At 35.1% G+C, this 26,895-nt stretch overlaps 1 protein-coding gene across 4 annotated transcripts in view; it reads right to left on the bottom strand.

Annotated features, from left to right (window-relative positions):
- Positions 1-730: 730 nt before the first annotated feature.
- ZNF280D (zinc finger protein 280D) overlaps positions 731-26,895 on the bottom strand; it is a 141,405-nt gene continuing 115,240 nt past the window's right edge. For all 4 annotated transcript variants that reach the window (XM_066276142.1, XM_066276140.1, XM_066276141.1 and 1 more), the window contains 3 exons: positions 25,538-25,583; positions 5,423-5,478; positions 731-2,080 (listed from right to left, as the gene is read on the bottom strand). In XM_066276142.1, the coding sequence (XP_066132239.1) occupies positions 1,447-2,080; positions 5,423-5,478; positions 25,538-25,583 (736 nt within the window). In that variant the 3' untranslated portion in view covers positions 731-1,446. The remainder of the gene's footprint in view (positions 2,081-5,422; positions 5,479-25,537; positions 25,584-26,895) is intronic.

Below are 26,895 nucleotides of genomic sequence, written 5' to 3'. Positions count from 1 at the left end.
TCTTATGGAGTGAAAAATATGGTATATCATATATCAAAACTAAAGAATACAGAATAAAATCCTACCACTAACTTTATATATAAACATGAAATTTCCTTGAACAGGCATACAGTTTCTAAAGGTGCCAAAGGCAATCTGACTGAAGCAGTTTTCTGAAAAAGATAATTATTCAGGGACATATTTTTATTGCAAATATTTACTCAAAAACTACTATATACAGCAGAATTTTAATAGATATTTAAAACATTTAATATTCAGTGAAGCAAAAGAATTCAAAGTACATTTTAAGAAGTAAAAATGTAGCATTTTAAATAAAAATTTATTAGTACTTTAAAGCAAACTACTATTATTCATATTAACTTCTAGAATTGTAAATTTCTAGATGATAAAAAACAACTGAAAAATCAATTTAGCAGCCATCTTATGGATAAATTAGACTAAATATCCCAAACCAAATTTTTACATCACTGCTTTAGGTCCCATTTGAAGTTTGTATTTTACAATTAAAGAAAAAGTAACTTAAACACGGCTGAATTCATGCCAGGACATGTTTTCAATTTACTGCTTTACAATATCTACATTGTACAATACTTTGGTTTGGTTTCCAGACCATTTTTATGGATCTATTTCTAAAGATCATTAAAACAATATTAAAAGTATAACAGCTACAGGAGTTTCAACAATGGGTTTCTACTTTATACAACTAATACATCAAGGGATTTTTGCACAGCTCACACTGACAAAAAACACAAATATAGATTTATATTTTAGTATTTCACTTTCACTGAAAGTTTAATTAAGGAAAGCTTACAGCCTGGCAGGCTAACACCTGTACGGAGGTACAAAGATTCAAATATTCTGTTTGCATGCTTCACACTGTCTGGAATGTTATATTATATCCAAAATTAAGTTTATGTTCATCCAAATTCTCAAAAGATTTATAAATTTCACACTCTAATCATTTACCAACATCATGCCCAAAATTCCACTTTCATTAACAATGCCAATTAGCCTTTATTTTAAATCAATTATTCCCAAAATGTACATGGTTTCCACATTTCTTCCTTTGAGAAGCATATATAGGCAATAAGGATTTTTAGCTTAGGACTGATAGAAGTCTCAATACTTTATAAATATAAGTAATATTTAAATAATCAATTCATATTGGTAACCAAATTCCATTTCCTTGAGAACTGTTAGATAAAGCTTTTCTATTGTAAACTTAACTTTCATTAAAATACTATTTGTGTTTTAAAACCTCTAATCATGCTATTATTGATCTGACTTCTATCATAACCTAGGTCCTAGGATGAACATACAGATAATGTGTATGAATGACCTCCCTCATATTTTTCTATTTCTGAACTCTGTAACAGACCTATTGAGCTCACCTGATAGCACTGTCTCAAATGCTCTTATTGTTGGTACACTGAAACTGAGAATGACTTAATTAACTTCAACTTCTTTCTTTTTATCTGCTAGGTCTACTGTTGTCTCTGTTGTGCTAGGGTTGTTTTCTCCAGGACCATCATCTGTTTGTTCAGATACTACTTCATCAGACTTGGCTGAAGGATCTCCACTACCTTTCTGAAGAATTTCTGTAGTTTCATACTCAAGTACCTCTGATGGAGTCAAAGGTTCCAGATGAATACTGCCTTGCTCACTAACATCAGAACTAACTGATTCAGGTTCATCTCTTTTTCTCAAAAACTGATCAATGCTAACGTCACAAGATGTTAACTGCAAATCTTTAATATTTTTTGAAGAAAACCTAGCTTCACTGGAGTTTTGATCTTTAATCTGATCACCTGAAATTATGCTTTCTGAACTTTGGCACATCTTCAACTCTGTTTCCTCACAAACAGGTTCTATTTGTTTCTCCTTTTCCACTTTGTCTTCACCAATGTTTGAATCATAATTGAAGATATTCTTTGAGCTGGTTTCCTTGTTTTCAAGACAGGTATCATTTTCCTTATCTGAAACTGTTATGCTTTCTTTATTTTCTGTTGCTGAAGAGCCTTCAAATGAATTTGCATCACATCCATTTTTTTCTTCTGCTGAAGAAGCTTTATCATGTTTACTGAAAAAAATAAAGTCATTTATTATCTATTCCCTTCATAATACAATGTTTTTGAACATTATCAAAATAAAGACAGGCTCTAAAATTTTTTTAAAAATCAAGGCTCACTTGCCCTTTCATAAAGGGGAAAAATCCAGATCCATAGTCCTTGCCATGGTGTTACAATTTAGGACAGAGCCATTTTCTGAGGCAAGAGAATAAAAATACACCAGTCACGTGTTAAAAGTAGACCTATCAACTGGCTTTAGTCCTGGTTATCATTTTTATCTGTTAACATCCTTACCTGTTTTTAGTTAAAGTTTAAGCGCTTTTATTAATTTCTGAGAGTACCTCAATAAGGAATAAATATATATTGAAAAAAACAATTTTTCTTTTTTTGATTTAGATATTCTCTTAAGGTTACAGTATCTTTTCCTACCCAAAATCAGATAAGCGTTCACAAACATTTCTCTAACATTTAACAACTTAATTTAAGAAAACATAAAAATAGACTTGAAAAGCCCTGGCCGGTTGGCTCAGTGGTAGAGCGTTGGCTTGGCGTGCAGGAGTCCCGGGTTTGATTCCCAGCCAGGGCACACAGGAGTAGGGCCCATCTGCTTCTCCACCCCTCCTCCTCTCCTTCCTCCCTGTCTCTCTCTTCCCCTCCCGCAGCCAAGGCTCCACTGGAGCAAAGTTGGCCCCGGGCGCTGAGGATGGCTCTGTGGCCTCTGCCTCAGGCGCTAGAATGGCCCTGGTTGCAACAGAGCAACGCCCCAGTTGGGCAGAGTATCACCCCCTGGTGGGCATGGGGGGGGGATCTTGGTCAGGCACATAAGGGAGTCTGTCTGACTGCCTCCCCATTTCCAACTTCAGAAAAAAAATAAAATAAACCTGAAAAATATATGTAAACATTCCTGCATCTATACATAGATGTGTTTGTATATGTACACATTTATGAGTGTTTGTCTATATGTTTACTCTTATCCTGATGAGTTAATAAAAACTATTTAGTGCAGTGGTTCTCAACCTTGGGTCACGACCCTGGCGGGGGTCGAACGACCAAAACACAGGGGTCGCCTAAAGCCATCGGAGATATGTATTTTTCCGATACATAACAGGTTGAGAACCAATGATTTAGTGAATAAAAAAACAATAAGATTTCTAAAAGGATCTCTACCCTTTATCTAAGTGTAACAATGCTTATTTTAGCAAAAACAAATTTAATAACATGTCTTTTTTTTAATAATAACATGTCTTATTCCTTACATTAATCTACCTGAAATTTATATTTTTTCCTAATGAACTGACAAATATCAAACCATGGTATCAAATATTTATCATTTACTAAATTATATTTATAAGGCCATTTCTCTACTATGCGCATTTTGTTCTTATCTGTCTTTATGACTCTTCTTTTTTTTTCTTTTTTTCTTTTTTTTTTGTATTTTTCTGAAACTGGAAACGGGGAGAGACAGTCAGACAGATTCCCGCATGCGCCCGACCGGGATCCACCCGGCACGCCCACTAGGGGCAACGCGCTCTGCCCTTCCTGGGCGTTGCTCTGCCGCGACCAGAGCCACTCTAGCGCTTGGGGCAGAGGCCAAGGAGCCATCCCCAGCGCCCAGGCCATCTCCGCTCCAATGGAGCCTCGGCTGCAGGAGGGGAAGAGAGAGACAGAGAGGAAGGAGGGGGTGGGGGTGGAGAAGCAAATGGGTGCTTCTCCTATGTGCCCTGGCCGGGAATCAAACCCGGGTCCCCCGCACGCCAGGCCGACGCTCTACCGCTGAGCCAACCGGCCAGGGCCTTTATGACTCTTCTTGAGCCAATACCACAGTCTTAACAGTTGCAGATTAACTATCTACTTCATTATCTAATAGAGCAAATGACCTACAATATACTACTCTGCTCCCTAAATTTAATCATTTAAAAATGTAAAGGATATTTGTACAAGGATATTCATCAAAACAATATTCTAATAACAGATACAGAAATAACCTAATACCTAACAGGGCAATCATTAAATAAATTATGGTATTAATAGAAAAATATGAATCTTAAACTCTGTCAGTTTCCAAACTAAATTCCATTGGAATTTTGAACTAAATGTTCATTAAACTCATAAATTAGTTTGGAAAATGGCCCATCATGCAAGTTAATATAGTATTTTCATCTCAATAAATTTTTGTTTCTTATTTAGACCTTACACATTTCTCATTTTTGTTAATATTGTGAATTAACTCTTTTGTCCATTATATTTCATAATCACATGTTATTGGTATACAGAAAATATTCTTAGCTCATTTTCTTGGATCTTATAGGAGGTCAATTACATCATCTGAAAAAAATCTATTGTCCTCATTTAAATTTGTATAGTTGTTATTTTTGTTCAGCTTTTATTGGGCTAACTACAATTTACAGAAAATGTTAAATAATATAGAAGTGACTTGTCTGCTTTTTCTCTTTAGCGGAATTTTGGTAAACGCTTCCCATCACCTCCAGAGTTCTAGAAAAAATGTTTGGTGAAGAAAGGGCCAGGTAATTTTTACAGTTAAGTCTAAGAACACCTTCATAAGGCCTTATTCCATCATTTTCTTTTTAAAGGCAACAGATTAGTTACTCTCATCAGATTAACAAACAACATACTGTAAAATATATTCAGAATAAAGACAGAAATGGGAAAATCAGTTAATTTAAAAGGCAAAATAAAATTATGCATTTTAAAAAAATGTTCTAATTAGAATGTTAAAATTTTTACTAAAAAATTGTGAAATGTCTTGTGCTCTTTAGTGTTCTACCTGAGCATTATATTTTTAAAAACCAATTCCTAAATTTTGAAACTTCTAAGTTGAAATGCGACATAAGTAGCTTTATAGCTCTTTGAAAATACTTTTTAATAAAAAGATCTTAGGAAGGAGACTTGACTTGGGATGGTGAACACACAATACAGTGTAGACGTGATATGTTGTGGAATTGTTCACCTGAAATCTGTATAACTTTGTTAACCAGTGTCACCCAATAAACTTAAAAAAAAAAAAAAACCTAAATAGTTAAGATTTTTAAATTACCTACTTGCAATAATTGTCCCCATGTCGTAATCTGTAGCAACTTGTAACTTCACTTAATAGGGCAATTAAAATCTGCCAAAATTTTACTTACTAGTAAATACTTTAAAATTTTTGAACAAATTTATACTCTACATGTATACAAGTATTTCAAAACTAAGGATCTATATAGTCTAATCTTGCATTAAAGTTTCAAAATTTTATTCTAATTAAATGCCATTACTAAAACAATACCATATACAAACATTTTAATAGACCTTTACTGATTAATCAAGAGATTCAGTTCTTCCTTATTATTTACCTTTCAGAATTTGATGTTTCTGTTTCTGCTTCAGCCATATTAGGTCTTGCAATTTCCTGAAATGATTAATAATAATTTTCATTTATATTCATGAACAAGCTTAAACTACTTTTATTACACTAAACTTTCCAGATAAAAGGAATTTAAGGGTACAATCTTATATACCAAGGAACTAGAAAAACAATGTGTATGTATGTATTAGAATATTTCTCATTATCAAAAGTATAATTTAAAAAAAATTTTTTAAAGAAACCCATAAGAAATTCTTCGTACTACAAGTTTCTGAATCAAGGTCATGAAACAGTTATCCAGTTATAAGAATACCTGCTTTCCTTAGACTGTTTCAAATATGGGCCATAATTACAATCACAGTTCCTTGAACAACACGGGTTTGAACTGTGCGGGTCCGTTTACATGCAGGTTTTCTTCAATAAATATACAGTTGGCACTCTGTATCCCTGGGTTTCACTTCCGCAGATTCAACCGACCTTGGATCAAAAACAGTATTTTCAATCTGTGGTTGGGAATCCACAGATGTGGAAGGCCGACAGTATGCAATGTTCTACACCATTTACATAGGGACATGAGCATCCATGGACTTTGGTATCCATTGAGGGGGAGTGAGTCTGGAACCAACCACTGCAGATACCAAGGAACAACTGTACTACATTTAAGTTTGGGGTATGGCAAAAGTTACACATGAATTTTCAACTGTGTGGGGTTCGGTGCTCTTAACCCACAGGTAGTTCAGGGGTCAACTTTAGTTGAGTAAGAAAACTAGTTAAACAGAAATTTGAACAAATTTCATTTAGTCTTTTTTATACAAACATATTAAGTACAGACACTTAAAAACATTTCTGAAATTATCATTTCATATTTGGAGTCATGATAAACCTTTCCATACTTGAAGTAATATTAAATTATAAATTAAATATTTTGCTTATTTCAAATCTTTTATGGGGCGGAAAGAATACAATAAAACCAAAAGTTAGTGTAACATTTTATAATAACTAATTATTAAGCACATATGAATCACATAGTATGTTAGGAACTTTACATTCACTATCTCATTTAATTCTCGTATTAGATTATCATAAACTCCATTTTTACAAATGAAAAATAAGACTGCATAGGTTAAGAACCTAAAGCAATGCCATAATAAGGGGTGAAGATTCAAATCTAAATCCAACTCTTAGCTACTATAGTAATTGACTCAAGCCTGTAAAATTCGTAGTTTATTAATCAAATATATTTATTTCTTCACTCTCCCAAAACCCTGCTAAAATGAGGACAAAGAAACAAAACATTTTCACACATAGAGATCAAGAAAACACCAAGGCAGACTTATTGTCAAAGAGATTTCAACAAATTTTTAAATGGAAAGTGGCTGGAGGAGTGGAAACTGTCTTCATAATGTGGTGGCAGTTACAGCAAAACATCCGAGTGTGAAGTGTAAGAAGACAGTTTGTCCAGGCCACCCAAGAAATCTGGTATTTGGAGGAATTCAGTACTATATTAGTACTTAAAATCTAAAACTGAAACACAAAGACTGCTGAGAAATCTGAATGTTTTTTCTACAACTCACACATCCAGATACCTATCCTTACCCTACCACAGAAGCTAAAGGTTAACTCTGAGCTGGAGGCAATATAAACTTGTAAACACCAGGCAGAGCAAAAGGTAGGTATGAGGTACTGAGAGAAAACAAACAAATAAAAGTAAAAAGCCATAAACTGAGTAAAGGGGCCCACAGTCCCTCTTCCAGCATGGATCCCAGAATGCCAGCAGCCAGGGTAATCACTCTGCATCCTGCCACCCCCAACTGTAATCTAGAAGATTTCCTCTTCGGAGAAAAACATCAGCCCCAAAGAAAAGACTTCCCATAATGATTTTGAAAGTATACACCCCACCAAAGAATCAATCAGCTGAGCTCCTAATTTTCTTATGTTAAAGTCTAAACAATTCCCATGCAGACTGTGTAGGGTGGAAAACACAGAAGCCAATCTTTACATACACAAATCTGTGTCAGCAGTTGTTCAAGTATGGTTCACAGACACATGGGGTCTCCAAAACATTTTCAGGGGCACATGAGGTTAAAACAAAAGCAGTGGTGGATAAAAATGCTAGCATCTTCACATGAATGAAGAGAGTGGCACCATAAAACTGTACTACAAATCATTGTATTACTTACCAGTATACATCAGCAGTAAATTTTATTATATACTATATAATTTTACTATGTATCAATCCTTGCAATTATATCTTTTTAATATTCTGTGTGATGAAGTAGGATATATGCATAAAGCACTGCTATTGTTGAAACTGCTTGGGTCTGTGTTTGAGCTATGAGCTTAAAGCTAGCCACATATTTTTCCATTTAACATCATTTTTATATTAAAAAATGATTGTCAAACTATGGGTATTTTGACTTTGCTATTTAGTAGATATTTTCTTGAAAATTGACAAAGAAAGCCTGTCACACCAAAGAAAACAACTGACAGCATTTGTTGCCAATAATAAAATTAAAGCAAAAATTAAATTTTGGGCCCTGATCAGTTGACTCAGTGGTAGAATGTCAGCCTGGCATGTGGATGTCCCAGTCAGGGCACACAGGAGAAGCAACCATCTGCTTCTCCATTCCTCCCCCTCCCCCTTTTCTCTCTCTCTCTTCCCCTCCTGCAGCCATGGCTCCATTGATTCGAGAGCATCAGCCTGGGCACTAAAAATAACTTGGTTGCGAGCATGGATCCCAGATGGTCAGAGCATCAGCTCCAGATGGGGGTTGCCAGGTAGATCCTAGTCGGGGCGCATGTGGGAGTCTATCTCCCCTCCTTTACTCAGAAAAGAAGAAAAAAATTTTAAAAATTTAAATTTTAGGAAAATTTGTGCCCACCACTGATGAGATTAACAATAATCTTAATGGACATAATTACTTCATATGATAAGATGCCAACACTTGGAAGATTTAAGTAATTCAGTGAACCATATTTTCCAAATGACCAATACCTGACATGAACATGGATAAAAGATTCGATCAAAATCTAAGACAGATTAATAGATTTTAATGTAACAAAGTACAAAATATTTAGCTATATGGAGTCAGATTCCATATTGCAATAAATCTTTTGCAAGAAATCATATTGCAAGAAAACTTCTAGTTGTCTACTTTTGATATAATATCAAAGGAGAATAATCAGAATTATCTGAAAAGATGTTTAAAGTACTGGATGAGGCTGGATATTCTTGTACTTCACCGAAAACAACATATCACAACAGACTGAATAGAGAAATATGAGATTTAGTTTTCTTCTATTTAACTCGACATTAAAGAGACATGCAAAAGTAGAAAACAATGTCATTCTTTTAAGTTTGCTCTGGTAAATATTTACTTTTTAGAAAATATTTATGCCCTGGCTGGTTGGCTCAGTGGTAGAGCGTCGGCCTGGCGTGCAGGAGACCCGGTTCGCTTCTCAGCCAGGGCACACAGGAGAAGCGCCCATCTGCTTCTCCACTCCTCCCCCTCTCCTTCCTCTCTGTCTCTCTCTTCCCCTACCACAGCCAAGGCTCCATTGGAGCAGACTTGGCCCGGGCGCTGGGGATGCCTCTGTGGCCTCTGCCTCAGGCACTAGAATGGTGCTGGTCACAACAGAAAGACGCCCCAGATGGGCAGAGCATCACCCCCTGGTGGGCGTGCCGGGTGGATCCTGGTCAGCGCATGCGGGAGTCTGACTGCCTCCCCGTTTCCAACTTCAGAAAAATACAAAAAACAAAAAATACAAAAAACAAAAAAATTAAAAAGAAAATATTTATGTTAAATTATGGGGTTTGTTTTTTCATAATATTTTTTAAATTTCACAATTTTAATTTTTAATATGACAAATTTCAAATAGTGCCATCTGGAGTTCTAAGTGCACAACTTTTATGGCTATGCAAAACAGCCCTTGTCCCCATCAAAAACCATAGGGTTTTCAATGAACTCTTCAATGTTACCTTTCTCCAATACATAAGGATCACAACACAACTGAAGACATCCTTTAAAACTAGAAAGATCAAAATCAACAAAAAGAAATAAAACAAGAGCTTGGAGACAACAGAGACATTACTGGGAACAAAAGAAAAACACATATAGTATATAATTAATACATATCTAATATCCCCAGAAAGGTATGAGTTGTTACTATATCCATTAAACAAGGGGGGAAGAAAAAAAACTATGAAAGAATCGAAGAATAAAAAACTTTAAAAGCTCTTCAAATAAATATATGACACTAAAATAATTAATTTTAGAAAACTGAACTAAAAATACAAACAATTTAAGGCGAAAAGAAAATATACAGTTGGAGGAGTTGATGTAAGAAGTACAGTATCAGATCAAACAGAAGTTTCCAAAAAGAGAAAATGACAGTAAAATTTTACCAAATAAATAATACAGAAAAACTTACCCCCAAACAGAAATATCCCAGTTGCAAAGGCTTATCTAATAATGCCTATCATAATGAACGATAAAAGGATGATGGGTGATCACTAAGAAATTTCAAAACACCAGAGATAATCATTAAAGTGGTCAGAAAGAACTAAATAACCTGGACACAAAGAAACTAGAGCAAAAATGGTATCAGACTCACCAAAAACAAGACTTTTAGAACTGCATTGTAAAATTGTTTCCTATATACTTCAGCCAAATTATCTGCAAGTCAACAGTTTCAAGTACATAAGAAGTAAAAAAAGATATACCCCTTTTGATCGAAATAAGGAGTAAACATGGAAAGAAGTCATGGTTCAGAAAACAGGACATCCAAGACAAGAAAGCTAAAAAAATCCTCACACAAAATAAAATAAGGTATAAAGAAGAAAAAGATGTAATACATTTCCTGAGTATGGAATAGACTCAAAAATTGTGATGTAACTATGTTGGGATTAGCGCTATGCCAAGCCATAATACATCCTGAAGTACAATAGTATACAATTTTTAAGTTTTTATGAAGTCCAATTTGTCTTTTTTTTTTTTTTTGGTTATCTGTGCCTTTGGTGTGAATGCAAAAAACTCCTACAATATCCAATGTTGTTAAGCTTTTGCCCTATGTTCCTCTTAATTTTATTTATTTAGGTCTTACACTTAGGTACTTGATTAAGTTCATACATGGTTTCAAGTATCCAAATTAATTCTTTTGTATGTGAATAGCCAGTTTTCCTAGCACTGTTTGTTTAAAAATTGGTGGTAGTTCCCTAGTCAAAAATCATTTGACCATATATGTGACAGTTTATTTCTGGGCTCTTTATTTAATTCCATTGGTCTGTGTGTCTGTTTATGTCAATACCACACTGTTTTGACTATTATCACTTTGTAGTAAGTTTTGAAACCAGAAAGTGTACCAGTTTTCTTTTTCTAACTTGTTTTGGCTATTTGAGGTCTCTTGAGTTTCCATGTAAATTTTAAGATGAGTTTTACTATTTCTGCAAAACATATCCCATAAGTTTTAGTAAGTTATATTTTGTTTTCATTCTTATCTAAGTATTTTATAATTTCCTTTGTGATTTCTTCTTTGACCCACTGGTTGTTTAATTTCTACAATCTCATAAATTTTCCAGTTTTCCTTTTGTTGTTGATTTTTTTTTTTTTAAGAGGAGGGGAGATAATGAGGCAGGCTCCTCCATGTGCCCCGACCAGGATCCTTGCTGCTACCCTGTCTTAGGCCAATGCTCAAGTACTGAGCTATTTTTAGTACCTGATGCTGACACGCTCAGACCAGCTGAGCTATCCTCAGCTTCTGGGGCTGACACTCGAAACTAGATATCTAGCATCTGGCTGTGAGAGGGGAAGAGGGAGAGAAGCAAGGAGGGGAGCAGATGGTCACTTCTCCTGTGTATCCTAACTAGGAATAGAACCTGGGATATCCATTTGCTGGGCCAACGCTCTTTCCACTGAGCCACTGGCCAAGGCTGTTGATTTCTAATTTTATCCTGAGGTGGTTGGAGAAGACAGTTTGCATGATCTTTTACCTTTTTAAATGTATTGAGACTTCATTTGTGGCTTAACTTTTATGTTCTACTCTGAAAAATGTCCCGTGTACACTTGAGAGAAATGTGTATTCTGTTGTTGCTGGGTAGAATGTCCTGTGTCTGTCCTAACTGATTTACTGTGTTAATATCCTATTTTCTTTATTTATATCTCATTGTTCTGTCCATTACTATTAGTTGGGCTTTGAAGTTTCCAACTATTATTGTAGAACAGTATTATTTGTCCCTTCAACTGTTTACACTCAATAGATACATTATAATATACATTAAAATCTTAAAATCTGGAAATATAAACCAGTTATATATATATAATATATATATACACACTTCATATATACTGACTGTTTATATTTGTCACATATATATATCTTCTTGCTGTATTGACCTTTTATTAATACAGGGGTGGGCAAAAGTAGGTTTACGATGTTCAGTATGCAAAAATTTATTCTTGTATTGTTATTATTGTGTTATTTATATAACTGTACACCTACATTTGTGCTCCCATGTAATGTCCTTTTTCTTGTAAAATTTCTCTGATTTAATATCTATTTGGTCTAATAGTAGTAAAGCTACCCCTGCTCTTTTCAGTTACTATTCACAGAGACTTTTTTATTTGCTCACTTTCAAGTTTTGTCTTTGGATCTCAAATGAGTTTCCTGTAGAAAGCATGCAGTTGGGTCATGTTTTTTTTTCCAACCTCAGTCTTTTAATTGGAGACTTTAACCCATTAACATTTAAATTAATTACTGAAAAGGGACTTACTTCTATCATTGTACTATTTGTTTTCTATCTGCCTTAGAGTTTTTTTGTATTACTGAATTCTTTTGTGGTTAGTCGATTTTTTTTTGTAGTAAAATGTTTAAATTTCTTTCTCATTTCCCTTTGGGCATACTGTACAGCAATTTTCTTTGTGGTTACCATGGGATTACATTTAACATCGTAATGTTATTATATTCTATTCTGAACTTATACTAGCTTACCTTCAATAACATACAAAAAAACTCTGCTGTTTTTATTTTAAAGCTCCATCCCCACCCCTTTCAATTGGTGATATTACAAACTTATAGCTTTATACACTGTGTGCCTCAAAACACAGACTAATAATTCCTTTAAATGTATTAGTCTCATAAATTATGTAGAAAAGAACATTGGAGATACAAACCAAAGTTATAGTAAAACTAGCTTCGACACTAGTAATTTTTTTCTTTAAATGTATTTTTATCTTAATCATGTAGAAAACAAAAAATAGTTAAAAACCATTGTTACAATAATACTAGCTTTTATAATTGCCCATGTATTTACCTTTATGGACATGTGTATTTCTCCACATAGGTTTGAGTTAAAGTGGAGTGTTCCTTCCTTTCAATTTGCAATCTCTCCCTTGAGCATTTCTTGCAGGGCAGGCCTAGGTATCACAAACTCCCTCAGGTTCTGTTTATGTGAGACTGTCTTAATTTCTCTCATTTCTCTCCCAAAAATAGGATTCTTATTTTTTTTTTAAATCACTCTGAATATATTGACCTACTGCCTTCTGACTTCCAATGTTTCTGATGAGAAATCTGCTGAAAATCTTATTTAGGATCACTTGTATGTGATGATCCACTTTTCTCTGGCTGCTTTCAAGATTCTTTAACTTTGGAAAGTTTGATTATAATGTACCTCTGCGTGGGGCTCTGAATTCACCTTACTTGAAGTTGGATATTTACATTCATTTCTTTTATCAACTATGGGAAATTTTCAGTCATTTCTTCAAAAACTCTCTTGACCCATTTCTCTCTCTCTCTCCTCCCTATGAGCATCCGATGATGTATATATTGGTCAGCTTGATGGTGTCTCACAGCTCCCTTAGGCTTTGTTCATATTTCTTCTGTTTTCTTTCTGTTCCTCAAACTTAATAATTTGCATTGTCCTACCTTCAAGTTCACTGTTTCTCTCTCCACTGTTTTTTTTAATTGTTTATTTTATTGGGTTTAGAGAGAGGCAGGGAGAGCAAAAGAATAATAGGAACGTTGATCTGTTTCTGTATGTGCCTTGACTGGAGATCAATCGGGCAACCTCTGCTCTTTTGGGATGATGCTCTAACCAATTGAGCTATCTGGCCAGGGCTGAGTCTTTCTTCTGTCTGCTTAAATTTGCCTTTGAATCTCTCTAGTAAAATTTTCATTTTCAGTTATAGTACTTTTCAGCTCCAGAATTATTTTCTAGCTTCCTTTAAGGTTCTCTTTTTATTGAGATTTCCATTTTGTTCACATTGTTCTCTTGACTTTCCCCACATATTCCTCTAATTCTTTGGGCACCTTTAAGACAGTTGTTCTCATTTCTTTGTCTAGTGTATCTGTCATTATATCTTTTTCAGGAAAAACTTCTATAGGATTTTTTTCCCTTTGAATGGGCCATACTTGCCTGTTTGTATGCATTGTGACTTTTTTGCTGAACACCAGAATTTGAATATAATAATGTGGTAACTGTGGGAATCAGATTCCCCTATTATACAACATTTGCTGTTGTTAGTCTTTATTGTTTTGTTGTTGTTGTTATAAGCTGTCTCCATCCATAGGATGAGCCTCAGGTGTAACACTAAGGTTTTCTCAGGTCCTGGATATATGTGATCACTTTTTAATTTTAACCATTTATACAATAGTTTTTGAATGTTTTAATCTTTAATGTCTTATTCCTGAAAGGGTAAAAAGCAAAAGATAAAGAGGGGGAGGAGCACTGTTATTTATTTAATTAATTTTTTTACAGAGACAGAGAGAGAGTCAGAGAGAGGGACAGAAGGGACAGACAGACAGGAATAGAGAGAGATGAGAAGCATCAATCATCAGTTTTTCGTTGCGACACTTTAGTTGTTCATTGATTGCTTTCTCATATGTGCCTTGACTGCGGGTCTTCAGCAGACTGGGTAACCCCTTGCTCGAGCCAGCGACCTTGGGTCCAAGCTGGTGAGATTTGCTCAAACCAGATAAGCCCGTGTTCAAACTGGCGACCTTGAGGTCTTGAACCTGGGTCCTCTGCATGCCAGTCCGATGCTCTATCCACTGCGCCACTGCCTGGTCAAGCAGAGAACTGTTTTTTAAAATCCCCCTTGAAATCATTTCAGCTGGAGAGCCAGCGGCATGCAACAATAGGGAGGTGCAAAAACAACGCCTGTCTACCTCTTGGTTTGCAATTCTGTGATAAGCAACTATCAGTGATAGACCACAGGTCCCCATATAGTTGTAATACTGGGTCCTATGTGCCCCCCTGAACTCCCATATGCAGTGGGCAAGATGCTCAGGGACATTGGTGCACAGCTGCCTGCCATGTGGCTAGGGAAGGACAATGAGTATCTGCTACAGTGCTAAATGCTTAAACTGACCAAAATTAATGACAATGTACTATCCAAGACTTTCCCTGCAAGTTGTAAGCCTTCAACACATTCTACAGAGTTCCAAAAATAATTACATTTCCCAGATTTTGCTGGTGCAATTATTGCCTGGGTGAGAAGACAGATTCCTGGTGCTTCCTACTCTGCCATCTTCCCAGAACCCTAGGGAAAGGTTATTAGTTAAAAATTTGAAAAGGACCTATATAATGAAAATGACAAGGCATTGTTAAGGGAAATTGAAAAAGATACAATGAAATGGAAAAATACTCCCTTTTCCTTGATAGGAAGAATAAATTTAGTCAAAATGACTATATTACCCAAAGCGATATACAAATTTAATGTAATTCCAATGAGATTTTTTTAAATAAATGGAACAAAAAATCATCAGATTTATATGGAACTATAAAAAACCCCGAATAGCCAAAGCAATCCTAAGGAAAAAAGAACGAAGCTGGGGGCATTATTACAATACCTGACTTCAAACTATACTATAGGGCCATGACAATCAAAACAGCATGGTATTGGCAGAAAAATAGACACTCAGACCAATGGAACAGAATAAAAAGCCCAGAAATAAAACCACATATATATGGTCAAATAATTTTTGATAAAGGGGCCAACAACACACAATGGAGAAAAAAAGCCTCTTCAACAAATGGTGCTGAGAAAACTGGAAAGTCACATGTAAAAGAATAAAACTCGACTACAGTTTGTCCCCTTGTACTAAAATTAACACAAAATGGATCAAAGACCTAAATATAAGACCTGAAACAATAAATTACATAGAAGAAAATATAGGTACTGAACTCATGGACCTTGGTTATAAAGAGCACTTTATGAATTTGATTCCAAAGGCAAGGGAAGTGAAGGCAAAGATAAATGAATTGAACTACATTAGACTAAGAAGCTTTTGCTCAGCAAAAGAAACTGACAACAAAACAGACAGCCAACTAAATGGGAGATGATATTTTCAAATAACAGCTCAGGTAAGGGCCTAATATCCAAAATATACAAAGAACTCATAAAACTCAACAACAAATAAACAATCCAATAAAAAAATGGAAAGAGGAGATGAAAAGACACTTCTCCCAGGAAGAAATAAAAATGGCCAACAGATATATGAAAAGATGCTCATCTTCATTATCTATTGGAGAAATGCAAATCAAAACTACAATGAGATACCACCTTACACCTGTTAGATTAGCTATTATCAACAAGACAGGTGATAACAAATGTTGGAAAGGCTGTGGAGAAAAAGGAACCCTTATCCACTATTGGTGGGAATGTAAAGTAATACAACCATTATGGAGAAAGTATGGTGGTTCCTCAAAAAATTAAAAATAGAGCTACCATATGAGCCAGCAATCCCTCTACTGGGTATATACCCCCAAAACTCAAAAACATTGCTACATAAAGACAGATGCAGCCCCATGTTCATTGCAGCATTATTCACAGTGGCCAAGACATGGACACAACCAAAAAGCCCTTCAATAGATGACTGGATAAAGAAGATGTGGTACATATATACTATAGAATACTACTCAGCCATAAGAAATGATGACATCGGATCATTTACAACAAAATGGATAGATCTTGATAACATTATACTGAGTGAAATAAGTAAATCAGAAAAAACTAAGAACTATATAATTCCATACATAGGTGGGACATAAAAAAAGAGACTCAGAGACACGGACAAAAGTGTAGTGGTTACCAGGAGTGGGGGAGGGTGGAGAGCAAAGAGGGAGGGGGTGAAAGGAGGGAAAAGGCACAAAGTAAACCAGATAGAAGGTGACAGAAAGACAATTTGACTTTGGGTGATGGGTATGCAACATAATCAAATGTCAAAATAACCTGGAGATGTTTTCTCTGAACATATGTAACCTGATTTATCAGTCACCCCATTAAAATTAAGAAAAAAATTTTTGAAAAGTATATAGAATTCACAAGAGTAGTTTAACTCCTAACATTTTATATCAGAATTTATTATCACTTTACTTTTCTGGCTTTAATGGGACCAAACACATCAATAATACTTTCAACATCTAATTCTCTCTTTATCTTGTTTTCATTTTTAAATAATTTTAAATTAACTTCAGAGTACTGACACTTCTTTTGCAGGGTGTTACTGTGGCTGGTATTATTTTAAAATTCTGAATACCATTTTGTTAATCAGTTTTAGAACACTCAAATATGATGCTTATTATATATTGCAATCTATTGATACTGTATTTATGTTAATAAATTTTTAACAATTTCAACTCTTTTAGTCCATGAGCATGAAATATCTGTCCATTTATTTGTGTGTTCTTCAATTTCTTTCATTATGTCTTATAGATAGTTCTTGTGTATGTGGCAAATTTTATTCCTAGGTATTTTATTCTTTTTTGATGCAACTGTAAATGAAATGGCTTTCTTCATTTCTCTGATAGTTCATTATTATAAAAAAACAAATTTTTGTATATTGATTTTGATTTTAAAAATATTTCAATTTTTAAAATGTATCATGATAAATATAAAATTTTATGATCACAAATTCTGGTCAAATCTTTCCAATCTTTGAAATCACTCTTTGAGTTGCAAATATTGAACCCTGTTGTATTATTCCTTAAAAGTATGAACAGGAAACAAAATGAAAACATGGATTCCTAGTAAAAAATACTTCTTCAGAAAAATCTGACATCTGATCATATTTCATTAATGAAAGGTCAAAAAAGGAGTTGTGAAAAGTAGGGTTATGGTTGTTTATATGGAAAAAGATATGCAGGTTATGATTATTACAATAGCTTTATCAGCTCAGGAAGAATGTCACAATGTAACTAAACCTTTTTGCCCATTCCTGTAAGTTAACAAATAAATTTGTATTACCTTCATATTCTTAATAATAGTGTAAAAAGCCACAAAAACATGTTTATGTTAAGTGAAACATTCCTTTTTGTTTAGCAGTATTTGGACTGCAGCTATAAACAATGAAAACAACTTGTCAACTTCCCTCATAACTGAACAGGGACCATCAGAAAAAATGGCAAATTAGACACTAGCATTTTACATGCAACCCCCACACGTGCATGACTCACATGGTCAAACAAGTAGTAATGGGTTTGATCCCATCTTTAAATTCTGATATTATGTTCACCATGGATAATTTTTCATTAATTTTGATTGTTTAAATGTTAAATAAAAATATTATTTATCTGATAATTGCAATTTTGGGGACCCTTAAATTTTGTACCAGAGGTGAGGGACTGACTCACTTGCATTATTCTAATTCCGTCCCTGTCTAGAATGCTGGTGGTAGGGCATAAAGGAAAGCAGGAATAATGGTCTAGTAAATTCTTAATTATGAAAAGTCAGTTGCCTGACCAGACCCTGGTGCAGTGGATAGAGCATTGGCCTGGGATGCTGAGGACCCAGGTTTAAAACCCCGGGTCACCAGCTTGAGTGCGGGCTCATCGGGCTTGAGCATAGGGTTGCTGGTTTAAGCATGGGATCAGAGATATGACCCCCTGGTTGCTAGCTTACTCAAGAATCATTGGCTCTGCTGGAGCCCCCCAGTCAAGGCACTTATGAGAAAGCAATCAATTAACAACTAAAGTGCTGCAACAAGTTGATGCTTCTCACTCATCTTTCTTCCTTCCTTTTTGTCTGTCCCTCCCTCTATCTCTCATGCTTAAAAAAAATCAAGAAAGAAATAAAAAGACAGAGAGAGAGAAAGAAAGAGAGAGAGAAAGAAAGAGAGAGAGAGAGAAAGAAAGAAAAAAGGAAAGAAATAAAAGACAGAAAGGAAAAGAGTCATAGTGTTAAACAAATGACAACTCAAAAAAAAATATGACATTATTTAGAAATATGGAAATAAATATTAGATCAAACTGCTAAAAGAGCTGAAAATGGGTCCTGGCTGGTTGGCTTAGTGGCAGAGCAATGGCTGGCATGTGGATGTCCCAGGTTCAATTCCCAGTCAGGGCATACAGGAGAGGCAACCATCTGCTTCTCTACCCCCCTTCCTCTCCTCTCTCTCTCTCATGGCTTGATTAGTTCCAGCAAGTTGGCCCCTGGGTGTTGAGGATAGCTCAGTTAGTGGCATTTGCCTCAGGTACTAAAAATCACTTCATTGCAGAGCAATGGAGCAATGGCCCCAGACAGGCTAAGCATTGCCCTGTAGGGGGCTTGCTGGTGGATCCAGGTCAGGGCCCATGAAGTCTGTCTTTGTTCCTCTCATTAAAAAAAAAAACAAAAAAAACCCCTGAAAATGGCTGCTTCTAAAGAGATTTTTGGGCCGTGGCTAGTTGACTCAGTGGTAGAGCATCAGCCAGGACATGAATGTCCTGGGTTCAATTCATGGCCAGTATACACAGGAGAAGTGACCATCTGCTTCTCTACTCTCACCCTCCTTTCCCTCTCTCTCTTCTCCTCCTGCAGACATGGCTTGATTGGTTCCACTAAGCTGGCCCCCAGCTCTCCAGCCTCTGCCTCAGGTGCTAAAAATAGCTCAGCTATAGAGCAATGGCCCAAGATGGGCAGAAAATCCCCAGTATGGGATTTGCTGGGTGAATCCCTGTCAAGGCACATGGGGGAGGTTGTTTTTCTGTCCCCTCTCCTCTCACTCAAAAAAATAAAAGGTTTTTGAAAAAGGGTGAGGCAGATGAACAACTGGTTTTATGCTAAACATTCCAGCACATTTTAACTTTTAATTTGATAAAAAATAAAAAATTTACAAATTCTGAATTCTCAAGTGTCTGAAAAACTTACAATTTAAAACTTAAAAAGCCCCTTAAAAACAAAAACAATAATACTAGAATTTCTTTATGGAGAATCAATCCCAGAATAGAAGTAAGAACTAGAGCTAATTTGTCATTTCCTTAATAAAATAACAGGAATTCATATTCTGCATATTTAGGTGTATGTCTGAATTGAGAAACAAATATTAACAAAATGAGAGAAAAATAATAAAGTCACCCTGAAGGGACTACTGGTATACCTACTATACCTGAAATACTTAGAATATGGTACTTATTTTTACTGGATTACAATTCTCTCATGTCTAATTGTCCTACTAGATGCTGACCACTTTAAGGATAAAAAAATAATATTATTGTCTTTGTTTCCAAATATGAAGATTCCTGGAATGTCCTATCAAGTGTTTCTAATAGCTAAGGAAGGAAGCAAAAAATAAGAAAGGCATCTGTACCTATCTCTTCTTTCTTATCTCCTACTTAGTTAAAATGAAACCAACCATCAGACTGGAGCAGAAGAATCATGATGTACATAGTGAAGAAATAAAAGCAGTGTAATATGGCAATATACAGAGTAGCAGAAAAGGGTCTATTTTAGAAGCCAGTGTATAATATCAATTCCAAATACTACCTACTATATAAAAAATGCATTTTTAAAGAGAAAATGGAAAACTAAACCAATTAAAGTGATAACAGTAAAATATTACTGAGGCATGACAATATTGATTCCACTATAATGCACCTGATAAAAATCTTGAAGATTAACTCAAACTACCCACCACATCACATGCCTACTTAAACACCTGGATCTACTCCAGGGCCTATCCATATCACATATACACTTCAAAGAAAACTTGGACCAACAATGCTCAATATGACCATTCAATATGGCGTCCTTTAACTCTATGTATAGCCTGCTAAATTTTTAACAAGGCTACTTCTCTTTTAACAAAAAATAAACTTAAGAAATTTGTTTCTGTACAAAATGGTTGGTTTCACTTGACACAGATGACACGGCAATAAAAAGATAGAATTCAACGATCTCTTCTAGTCAAGTATAAATGCCTCAGGAAACAATCAATGGATGATGGTATAAAATTATGGATTCATAAATTTTCTTCATGTTTATGGCTTTCTTTTTATTGATTGATTTTAGAGTGAGAGAGGAAGAGAGGGAGAGACAGAGAGAAAAAGAGAAACACTAATTTATTGTTCTATTTAGCTGTGCATCCATTGGTTTCTTTTTGTATATGTCCTGAGCAGGGACTAATAGAACCCACAACCCTGGCATATTGAGACAATGCTCTAACCAAATGAGCTACCTAGCCAAGGTCTGTTCATGGCTTAACATAGTGGAAAAAAAGGGAGGTAAACCCTGTTACCCCTGGGCATAGGGATTGACTACGGCTGGGGGATGGAAGGAAAAAATCCTATTTTCAAGACCCAGAGACACTGAGCCATCTTAAGATGATGCTAAACCAGAACAAGAGATTATCACCCCATTGGCATACTCAACACCGACCTAGCAAACATCAAATAATAAGAACAATACTGTTGAAAGAAAGGCACGAGTATATATATATACGTGTGTGTGTGTATATATATATATATATATATATATAGAGAGAGAGAGAGAGAGAGAGAGAGAGAGAGAGAGAGACATCCTCTGAAGCTTAGTATCACAGGAAAAGACTAAAGCTGAGTGTGGAGCAAGGACTTTAAGAAAAAAGTCTCCAGCAATATAACTCCCACCCTAATCACGTATAAATACTAGAGAAGAATTAAAACTCATGGTACATTGAAGGTAGCCACTGCAACAGGAAAATTAAAATCTAGGTCATCTCACTATTACATGGACCCAAGCACCACATTAATGACCTAATATAAGAATAAGTATACCCATTTTCATATATATCGTAAATAGTTTTATTTGAGTCCTACATATAATGTCTCACTCTCAAACAAATATTATAACAACACAAAACAAGAGTGAGGGAAAGGCATCATCAGGAGACAAAGAAATTGGCAGAGCCAGACAGATATGACCCAGCTGTTGGAACTATCGGGTAGAAAATTTTAAATTACTAAGACTAATGTGTTAAATGTTTTGGTAGAAAAAGGAGGACAAGCCCTGGCCAGTTGGCTCAGTGGTAGAGCACTGACCTGGTGTATGGACATTTCAGGTTCAATTCCCAGTCAGGGCACACAGGAGAAGCAACTACCTGCTTCTCTTTCTATTCCTCCCCTACCTTTTTCTCCCTCTTCCTGAGAGCTGATGATGATGGCTTGGCAGCCTCCAAAGCTAAACATAGCTTGACTAGTTTGACTGACTCAAGCATCAGCCCCAGGCATGGTTGGGTCTGGGTGCACTCGGAAGTCTGTCTCACTATCTCCCAACACTCACTTTAAAAAAAAGAAGAAGAAAAAGAAAGAAGGAAGAAGGAGGAAGGAAGAAGGAGGAAGGAAGAAGGAGGAAGGAAGAAGGAGGAAAAAGGAGGAAGAAGGGAGGAAAGAGGAAGAAGGAAGGAGGAGGAGGAGAAGGAAGAGGAGGAGAAGAAGAGAAGAAGGAAAAGGAGGAGGAGAAGGAGAAGAAGAAGAAAGAAAAAGAAAAAGGACAACATGCATGACCAGAATGGGAATTTAACAGAGGGTCAGAAACTGTAATAATCAATGCAAATGCTAGAAAAAACAAACAAAAAAACAAACCACAATGACAGCAATGAAAAATGCCTTTGATGAGCTCATTAGTAGACCTAACACAACTGAAATTAAATCAATAGTTTAACAGATAGAAATTACCCAAATTGAATACAAAGAAAAAAAAGTGTGTGTGTGTGTGTGTGTGTGTTGAGGCATGGGGAGTGGAAACCATAAGGGCATCTAAGGACAGAAACTAACATCAAATGATATAACGCATGTAAAATTAGAACCCCAGAAATAGAAGATACAAAACAGCTCAATGAACACCAATCAGGATAAACACAAAAAGCAAATAATTACAAAAATAAACATATAAATAGACAAATGAACAAACCAAACTTAGACATACCACATTCAAACTAATGAAGACTAAACACAAAATAAAGATAAAATATTGAGGGCAACCAAAGAAAAATGATGTATTATATACATACATAGAAACAAAAATTGAAATTACAGTAAGGTATCTCATTAGAAAATATGCAAGCCAAGAGACAATAAAATGACTTCTTTAAAAACATGCTGAAAGAAATAAAACTCTCAACCCTTTATACTCATAAAAAATCTTTCAAAAATGAAAAATAAATTTTAATTAAAAAAAGCATGGAAGAATTAATTTGCAATAGATCTGTAATAAAATACAGCAAATAAAGTTAAGTATAATACTAGTAAAAAAAAAAGCTACATAAAGAAATGAAGAATATTGGAAATGGGCCTGACGAGGCAGTGGCGCAGTGGATAGAGCATTGGAATGGAACTCGGACGAGCCAGGTTCGTAACCCCGAGGTCACTGGTTTGAGCACAAGGTTGCTGGCTTGAGCAAGGGGTCACTCACTCTGCTGTAGTCCCCCGCTCAAGGCACATACGAGAAAGTAATCATTGAACACCCTGAGGTGGTACAACGAAGAATTGATGCTTCTCATCTCCTCTCTCCCTTCCTGTCTGTCTGTCCCTAGCTGTCCCTCTCTCTGTCAAAAAAAAAAAAAAAAAAAAGAATACTGGAAATGGTAAACATGAAGGTAAATATAGTATTATTTTTAAAAATTAATAGCTCTAAAAAATAACTGACTAAAGCAAAAAAATTACACTGTATTTTATCTTTATAAGTTAAAGTATATGACAATAGAAACCCCCCCACAAAATATACCACTATCAGGAATGAAAGAGTATTAATCACTGCAGAACCTACAGACATTTAAAAAATAAGGGAGTAAATACTATAAATAACTCTATACACATAAATTCAACATCTCAGATTAAATATACCAATTCCTTAAAAACCACAAACTACACCAAAACTCAAGAATAAAAAGATAACCAAAATATCCCATATGTATTAAATAAATTTATCTGTACTTAAAAACCTTTCAAACAAAAGAGAATTTTCCATGGTATACTAAAAAGCCACTTGGAAGAAAACTGCTATTTTTGCCTAGACTTTACTTATTCATTGTACAAGACAGAAATGCTGTTCAAGCCTTGGCCGGTTGGCTCAGCGGTAGAGCATCGGCCTAGCGTGCGGAGGACCGGGGTTCGATTCCCGGCCAGGGCACACAGGAGAAGCGCCCATTTGCTTCTCCACCCCTCCGCCGCGCCTTCCTCTCTGTCTCTCTCTTCCCCTCCTGCAGCCAAGGCTCCACTGGAGCAAAGATGGCCCGGGCGCTGGGGATGGCTCTGTGGCCTCTGCCCCAGGCGCTAGAGTGGCTCTGGTCGCAACATGGCGACGCCCAGGATGGGCAGAGCATCGCCCCCTGGTGGGCAGAGTGTTGCCCCATGGTGGGCATGCTGGGTGGATCCCAGTCGGGCGCATGCGGGAGTCTGTCTGACTGTCTCTCCCTGTTTCCAGCTTCAGAAAAATGCAAAAACAAAACAAAAAACAAAACAAAAAAAACAGAAATGCTGTTCAAAAGCTAAATGCTGAACCCACCTCACTTCATTACACTCAGGAAAAAACCCTAAATAATATTAATATTCAAAACATTAACACCAAGAAGCAAGTACTTATGCAAAATTATTTCTAACTTCAGAAATTAGTTTTTCATTTATTACACTTCCCAGTAACACTTATATGATAAACCGAAGTATTATAGTCACAATACCTGTTTACGGTAACTAAAGCATAGTTACTATATATCCAAAATATTTCCATTTGAAATATCAGTTAAATCTTTGACAGTCTCAATTTCCCAGAAAATTATATCATATAGAAAGATTAATTTTCCAATGTACCAAATGTCTGAGGTTTTATTGATTTCAGAATTTTTAAATCATAAATTTATTTTCATTACTCACTTGAACTAAATAACAGGCAAGTGAAATAGGTAATGTCTTTGCCAAAAAAAAAAAAAAATCACCTTTCAGTTTTACTTAGGATAAGGTATTTTAAATATATCTCATGAAAATAAAGAACAAAATCTCAATTTTTCCTGATAATATGCCAATAGTTGCCACTGATGTATGCACATCAAATTGTTTTTTAAAAAACCATGCCAACAATATTTTCTAATGTATAAACCCTTTTAAATTTTAATTTAATTTAATTTTTTAGTCACAGGAGGAGAGGCTGAGAGACAGACTCTTGCATGCACCCTGACCAGGATGCACCCGGCAAGTCCCCTAGGGCAGTGGTCCCCAACCTTATTTGGGCCACGGACGGGTTTAATGTCAGAAAATATTTTCACGGACCAGCCTTTAGGGTGAGACAGATAAATGCACAAAATAAAATTATGCAACCGGCGTAAAAACTGTGGTATTTTTAAATATAATTGTTGAACTTACAAGAAAAGCGTCAAGAGTGAGTCTTAGACAAATGTAACAGAGGGAATCTGGTCATTTTTTAAAAATAAAACATCGTTCAGACTTAAATATAAATAAAACGGAAATAATGTAAGTTATTTATTCTTTCTCTGCGGACCGGTACCAAATGGCCCACGGACCACTACTGGTCCATGGCCCGGGGGGTTGGGGATCACTGCACTAGGAGCCATTGCTCTGTTGCTCAGCAATGGAGCAATTTTTTAGTGCTTGAGGTGGAGGCCACAAGCCACTCTCAGCACCCTAGGCCAGCTTGCTCAAACCAATCAAACTATGGCTGCAGAACAGGAAAAGAGAAAGAGAGAGAGAGAGAGAGAGAGAAGGGGTGGGGGAGCAGTGGAGAAGCAGATGAATGCTTCTCCTGTGTTCCCTGACTAGAAATCAAACCTAGGACATCTACACGCCAGGCCAATGCTCTACCACTGAGCCAACCAGCCAGGGCCAAGTATAAACCTCTAAGGTATAAAATAAAACAAAATTTACCTCAGGCACAGATTTTGGTTCCTTGGTGGGAGCTTCATTTCTTAATCTTGAAAACAAAATAAGTATTGAATACTTTATAAACACAATGGAAAAATATGAAAATTCTTTTTGTATGCTCAAAATAATTAAAATGTAAATCTAACATAATGTACAATTTATACTATAATAGAAAATGACCTCTGTACATATTTTAAGAAAAAAATGTATATTAAAAACATAAGCAGGTTCAATAAATGTGTTAAACAAATAGACATGTATTTCCTTCTCTAAAAACATGAGCACTTAAGAAATGTTCTCTATGCTAGCACAATTTTAAAATAAATGATATAACACATCAGTAAAATAGTTTGAAAAAAGTTTTACTTTATAAAAAATAAAAGTAGGCTATATGATATATATATATATATATATGATATGCATCAGTATTAACTATTACAGGACTTAAAAAGTGAGAGAATATATTCTACCTATGGTGAAATTAAATAAAACACCATTTCAATACTTCTTACAATTAACTTACTCTAGAGTTGATAAAAATCATAAAATTTAGAATTTTGGTGGATATGTTATCTTAAAAACCTTTATAAGCATAGCTCAAATATTAACTATAAATTTTTAAACTTCTTAGTTTCTAAAACTATACTAATTGTAACATAGTACATTAATAAAAGCAAATGCCATCTATAAAATCTTTTAAAACAATCGATTCCATATAACAATAAGCTTTTCTTTTTCCAAGAATTTGTTTCAGAAACTGCTGATGAATAAATATTAGCTGTTATTACATATTAAACTCAATTTTAATCTGCATAATCTAGGTGCTTCTACCTGATGTGAAATGCCATTTACATAGTTCAATGTTTCATAACTTTATAAAGGTTTAATAACTATACTTAAGTATTAATACATTTAACATTAACAACAACTATATACTGACTTAGATTTCATGAACACAACTGAAGACATCTAGTAGAATAGGATGTCAACCATGCTCAAATCTACTTACACAGTTAGTATCTGAAACATGGAATTGGCAAACACCTACCTTCTTTATCCATTCTGAGGGTAAATTTTAAAAATTAGGACTAAAATGCTAATGCCATGCTAAATACCATATTAATAATAATTTTACTTATATTTATATATATTTATATATATTAAATATAATTTTACTTATAAGTAATAAATTACTTATATTTTAATTATTACATGAAATTAAAATTTAAAATAGACCCAGTCCCTTTTTTGCATAACCACTACATTGGTAATATATTAAAATAATTAGAACTAATTTACAAAACAAATTTAAATGAATAAACTTGCCCCCCAAAATAACAAAATGCCAAATGCCAATAGTT

Source organism: Saccopteryx bilineata, chromosome 4 (genome assembly GCF_036850765.1).
Source record: "Saccopteryx bilineata isolate mSacBil1 chromosome 4, mSacBil1_pri_phased_curated, whole genome shotgun sequence".
NCBI classification, from domain to species: domain Eukaryota; kingdom Metazoa; phylum Chordata; class Mammalia; order Chiroptera; family Emballonuridae; genus Saccopteryx; species Saccopteryx bilineata.
The sequence above is the reverse complement of the archived record's forward strand: the minus strand, read 5'-3'. Positions and strand labels throughout refer to the sequence as shown.